The sequence below is a fragment of the Pteropus medius genome, unplaced genomic scaffold (assembly GCF_902729225.1).
Source record: "Pteropus medius unplaced genomic scaffold, Ma_sr-lr_union100, whole genome shotgun sequence".
In the NCBI taxonomy this organism is placed as follows: domain Eukaryota; kingdom Metazoa; phylum Chordata; class Mammalia; order Chiroptera; family Pteropodidae; genus Pteropus; species Pteropus medius.
In genome coordinates this window covers 2007935-2014158 of record NW_024342472.1, presented here as the reverse complement: position 1 = coordinate 2014158, position 6224 = coordinate 2007935, and the positions used below count along the sequence as shown (strand labels likewise).

General features: G+C 36.0%; 1 protein-coding gene across 1 annotated transcript; it reads right to left on the bottom strand.

Annotated features, from left to right (window-relative positions):
• Positions 1-4730: 4730 nt before the first annotated feature.
• On the bottom strand, positions 4731-5664 carry OR13H1 (olfactory receptor family 13 subfamily H member 1). The gene is given in 3 exon segments (XM_039864989.1): positions 4731-4816; positions 4819-5584; positions 5587-5664. Coding segments are annotated over 3 exon segments (930 nt in total).
• Positions 5665-6224: the final 560 nt, after the last annotated feature.

The window sequence follows — 6224 nt, the reverse complement described above, 5'->3', positions numbered from 1 at the left end:
CTTTAGGTAATAAGACCATTTTAACTATGTTGATTCTTCCAATCCAAGAACACGGAATATCTTTTCATTTCTTTGTGTCTTCTTCAATTTCTTTTATTAGGGTCTTGTAGTTTTCATTATATAGGTTCCTCACATGTTTTGTTAAATTTATTTCTAGGTATTTGATTCTTTTTGTTGAATTTGAAAAAGTAATTATTTTTTCCACTTCTTTTTCTTATACTTCATTATTAGAGTATAGGAATGCTACGGATTTTTAAATGCTGATTTTGTATACAGAAACTTTACTATATTCACTTGTAGTTTCTAATAGTGTTCTTGTGGAGTCTTTAGGGTTTTCCATATAGAGAATCATGTCATCCACATATAGTGAGTGTTTCAGTCCTTTGTTTTTTGTTTGAATGCCTTTTATATCTTTCTCTCTTCTGGTTGCCCTTGCTAGGACCTCCAATGTTATATTGAATAATAGTGGCGATAATGGACAGCCTTGCCTTGTTCCTGATCTTAGAGGGAAGGTTTTTTATTTTCACCATTAAGTATAATGTTGGTTGAGGGTTTGTCGTAGATGGTCTTTATTATGTTAAGATACTTTCCTTCTATACCGATTTTGTTAAGTGTTTACATCATAAATGGATGCTATGTATTGTCGAAGGCTTTTCCTGCATCTATTGATATAATCACATGATTCTTATTTTTTAGTTTGTTTATGTGGTGTATGACTTAATCAATTTGCATACGTTGAACCATCCTTGTTTTCCTGGGATGAGACCCATTCGATCGTGGTGTATACTCCTTTTAATATGTTGCTGTATTTGGTTCACTAGTATCTTATCTACGATTTTTGCATCTGTGTTCGTGAGAAATATTAGTCTGTAGTTTTTTTGTGTATGTGTTATCTTTACCAGGTTTTGATATCAGGGTAATATTGGCCACATACAATGAATTGGAAAATGTTGCCTCCTCTTGGATTTTCTGGAAGAATTCGAGGAGAATAGGTATTAAATCTATTTTGAATGTTTGATAGAATTCACTGGTGAAGCCATCTGGTCATGGACTTTTACTTTTGTTAGGTTTTTTATGATTGTTTCAATTTCCATACTGCTGCTCAGTCTATTTAGATTTTCTAGTTCTTAATTCAGTCCAGGCAGGTTGTATTTTTCTTAGTATGGTCCATTTCTTCTAGGTTATTTAATTTGGTGTTATATACTTTTTTATACCTTTTTTGTATGATCGTTTGTATTTCTGTGGTGTCTGTTGTAATTTCCCCTCTTTCATCCCTGATTTTGTTTTTTAGTGTCGTTTCTCTTTTTTCTTTAGTAAGTTTAGCCAGGGGTTTGACAATTTTATTAACTTTCTCAAAGAACCAGCTCTTTGTTGCATTTATTTATTTTTTTAATTTCATTTATTTCTGCTCTTATTTTGATTATTCTTTTCCTTCTGCTGACTTTAGGCTTCAATTGTTCTTCCTTTTCTAGTTTTTTTGTTGTTGTTTTTTGTTTGTTTGTTTGTTTGTTTGTTTTAATATGAAGCATTAGGTTGTTTATTTGAGCTGGTTTTTGTTTTTTGCAATAGGCCTGTAATAATATGAACTTTCCTCTTATGACTGCTTTTTCCATGTCCCAAAAGTTTTGTTATGCTGTACTATCGTTATTATTCGTTTCTATGCATCTCTTGATCTCTTTTATTCTTTCTCTGACCCAGTTATTCTTCAGTAGATGTTGTTTAATCTCCTTGTGTTTCTGATTCTTCTGGCATTCTTTTTACAGTTGATCTCTAGTTTCAAAGCATAATGATCAGAGGAAATGGTTGGTAGGATTTCAATCCTCTTATATTTTAGGTCTATCTCTGTGTTCCAGTATGTGGTCAGTCCTTGAGAATATTCCATATGCACTAGAGAAGAATGTCTAAGTATCTGTTTTGGGATAAAAGGCTCTGGAAATGTCACTTATGTCCAATTGGTCTAATGTGTCATTTAAGGATGTCATTTCCTTGTTCATTTTCTGTTTGGATGATCTGTCCATATCCAACAGTGGAAATATTTAGGTTCCCTACTACGATAGTGTTTTGGTCTGTTTCTCTCTTTAGTTCTGGTAGTAATTACTTTATAAATTTTGGGGTTCCCTGATTGGGTGCATAGATATTAATAAGTGTAATTCTTCTTGGATTATGACTTCCTTTATTATTATAAACTGTCTCTCAATAGCTTTTTTCATCTTTATTATTTTGGAGTCTATTTCGTCCAATATTAGTACCGTGACTCTCGCTATTTTTCTGAATGTCATTTGCTTTAAATATTATTTTTCACCCTTTCACTTTGAGTCTATATTTGTCTTTGGAACTGAGATGTGTCTCCTGGAGACAGCATATGGTTGTTTTGCTTTTTGATCCAATTTGCAACTCTGTGCCTTTTTATTGGTGAGTTCAGTCCATTTACATTAAGGGTGATTATTGAAGTATGAGGTCTTCTTACAGTCATTTTATCTTTTGTTTTCTGGTAGTGCGGTGTTTCCATTGCTTTCGTGTCCTTGAGTGCCTTTTTTTTTTTCCATTGGGTTTTGTGGGTTTTCCTTCTGGTCCTTCTTGTTTTATGTTATATACTTCAGTTTTGAATCTTTGATGTGTGGTTACCATTACAAATATGTAAAGGATAGTTATATATACAATCATCTGTTTCTTCTGTGTGTGCCTAATCTCCATTTCCATTTGTGAATTTGGATCTTTGAATGCTCACTTTTTCATTATTGTCTCAGTTTGTCCCTGTGTATGCTGAACTTTCACTACTATCTTGCTATAGCAAATCTCTTCTTATTGATGAAGCTTAGTATGACCCGTTCTTATTAAGAGTCACACTCCTCTACTTGTATCTGCTTGCTAGTTGCCTTACTTTTAGTTATTATTTTTTTTTTGCATTTTGTTTTAGGTGATACTGACCCCTTTCATTATTTCCTATAATGCAGGCTTTGTAATGGATAATTCCTTCAATTTCTGTATGCCTGGAAAGGCCTTTATTTCTCCTTCATATCTAAAGGAGAGCTTTGCTGGACACATTATTTTAAGCTGGTAGTTCCTTTTATTTCATAGTTTGAATATTTGATTCCACTCCTTTCTGGATTGTAAGGTTTGTGCTGAGAAATCTGATGATAATCTAATGGGTTTTCCTTTTAGGTTACTGTCTTCTTTTCCCTGGATGCCCTGAGCATTCTTTCTTTGTCATTAATTTTTGATAATTTTAATACAAAGTGTCTTGAATAAGTTCTTTTTAGGTTGATATAATTGTGTGTTCTATTGACTTCTTGAATTCAAAACTCCACCTCATTCTTTAGATTTGGGAAATTCTCATCAACTATTTGTCTGAAAATGCTTTCTGATCCCTACTCCTCTTCCTCCTTTTCGAAAATGCCCATTGTTCTTATGTTTCCTCTCCTGATGGTATCAGCTAGTTCTTGTATTTCTATTTCATTATTTTTCATTCTTCGGTTTCTCTCTTCTTCCTTTGATTTATTTCTAGATTTCTGTCTTCGATATCATTGATCCTGTCCTTCATTTGGTCAACTCTATTTCCCAAACTTGCTATTTCATTTTTCATTTCTTGCAGTGTTTCTTTCATCTCCAGAAGTTCTATTTGGTCCTTTTTGAGTTGTTTAATCTCCTTGCTAAAGAACTCATTCTGTTCATCTAGTTTTTTTTTTTTCAATTCCTGGAATTGTTGATATGAATTGAGTTTTTTCAGAAGTACCATCCTGAATTCTCTGTAATTTTAGTCACATATTTCTATGTCTGTAAGCCGATTTTCTGGAGATTTTTTATGTTCTTTCTGTGCTGCCTTGTCACCTTGGTTGTTCATGGTGTTTAATGGACTATTTCTCCACCTGGGCATTAATGGAACTGTAGTCCATTTTTTTTTTCTGTTTGTTTTGTTTTTTTGTTTGTTTGTTTGTTTGTTTGTTTGTTTGTTTCAAGAAGGAAGATTTATTATATAAAGATCTCTCTTTAGCCTGTTGCAAAGAAGTAGTTTTCTTTTGGTTTCCAGCAGGTGGCATCTAAGCCTTTTGGATCCCTGCTTAATATAAAGTCTTAATAATTCCTTTTTCTTTCTTGTAGATATCCATTCACACTCGCTACCCTCAGTCTTAGTCCCTGTCAGTGTTAGTCACAGTTTTGGTAGCATTTGTTCAGATTACCCTGGGGCTTCGCAGTGTTTGATCTCACAGGATATGGGGCAAAGTGCCCTCTGGGTTGGGGGATGGGGACTCTGGCTCAGCCTCGTGATTTGCTAGTAATACTCAACTGTTTTTTCTCAGTCATCCCTGCTTCTCTGTCATCTCCTCTTCTCTATTTTCTGCCCTAATGCCTGGACACTGCTGCCGGCCATGTGGAGCTCATGGCTCTCCCAGGCAGGGCTGTTCAGGGAACTCGCAGCAGCTTCTTCACTCCTGCCTCCTCCTACACGTTGTTTCAGCTATGAGAGACAGCTTCTTTTTCAGTAGTTTTCTCCCAATCTACTGCCTGAATCCCAAGATTCTGACCTGTGGTAGCTCTTATGTGCAGACCTCACACTCTAACATGCTAGCGTGCAGTTTGGTAGTTTTTTTGTTGAGTTTTAGATGTTCAGCTTATTGTTGTTTTAAGGGGAGAGATCTGGGGACATCTCTCACTCCGCCATGTTTCTGACGTCACTCCTCATTTTAACATTTTTCACTATCAGTGGAGATGTAGCTGAGTGTTATTTTAGTTTACAAGCAAAGAAGATTTTTTGCCCTTTTCGCCATAACTTTCTTCATTGTCTCATTAACATCCTTATTCTTCAGGCTATATATTAGGGAGTCAAAGCCCTATAAAACACTGAGATAAACTCGTTTTTGTCAGGGGATGTCTTTGACTGAGGTTTTATATACATGTAAATGGCTGCCCAATAGAAGATTGTCACCACAGTCAAATGAGAACTACAGGTAGAAAAAGCTTTTTGCCTACCCTGGACTGAGTGAATCTTTAGGACAGCAGCAACAATTTTGACATAGGAGAGAAGAACAAAACCAAAGGGTAAGAGCAGGGTGAAGATACCTGTGATAAGGATTATAAGTTCATTGAGGCTGGTGTCAGAGAAGGCCTACTTGAGGAGATCAAGAATCTCACAGACAAAATGATTGATAACATTAGCCCCACAGAACCAAAGATGTAGAGATAAGATGAGCATGACAGTGAGCACAAGTGATGCTCTCCATGAGGTAGCACCCAGCTAGACACACACTGGGCCAGTCATGATCACAGAATAGCATACGGGGTTGCTGATAGCAACCACACGGTCATAGGCTATTACAGTCAGTAGGAAGCACTCTGTCGTGGCCAAGACCAAGGAGACACTCATTTGGGTCAAACATTGTGGGTAAGAGAGGTAATAATGTGCAGAGAAACAATGTACCAAGGCCTGGAGCATGGAGACTGTTCCATAGCAAAGCTCTAAGAAAGACAGGTTATTAAGAAAGAAGTACATTGGAGTGTAGAGGTGGGGGTCTATGTGGATAAGAATGATAATAAGTCCATTCTCCAACAATGTGCTCAGAGAAGTTATCAGCACCAACATGAAGAATTGGTTACTCTCCACTCCAGATAGTTGGAAATTCCAATAAGAAGAAACCTAGACATTGCTGTAGCATTATCCATGGCCATTCTCCTCACTTGCTTAATTTTACCTGAAAGAATAAGAATAAAGATGTAGAGATGCTGTAAGAAAGGTGAAAATATTAAGATACACTGGATCATTCTCTTTGTCCTTTTCAAAAGATGTGAAATACAAATGTAACACGTATAATGGGAACAGGTAAAGCTAAAAATCACCCCTCCCATGAAAAATATCAAATTCCCCATCATTTTGAAAATGATTGTATGAAAATTCTCCCACCTCTTCCAACAGATGCCTTCCTGGATCATTTTTTTTTTTTCCAAATAAGAAGAGGAGGAGGCCATCTTTCTCCTTCTCTTGCTTGTTCTCCATTTTCCAGGACCAATCTGATTCATAGAGATGGCTGATCATCAGTCAGCTTGAGTTATTAATCTCCACCAAGGGGGTAGGTATCTCTGACAGTCTTAGCTAAAATATCGCCTATTCTTGTGTTTGTCTGCCATTCCTAGGTTGCTAATGCCTCCATTTTGCCATTTTGCCATAGTATCTAACATGGTCCTTGACATAGAGTGCTACAAAGTATTTCTTCGATCTCAATCAATTTTAT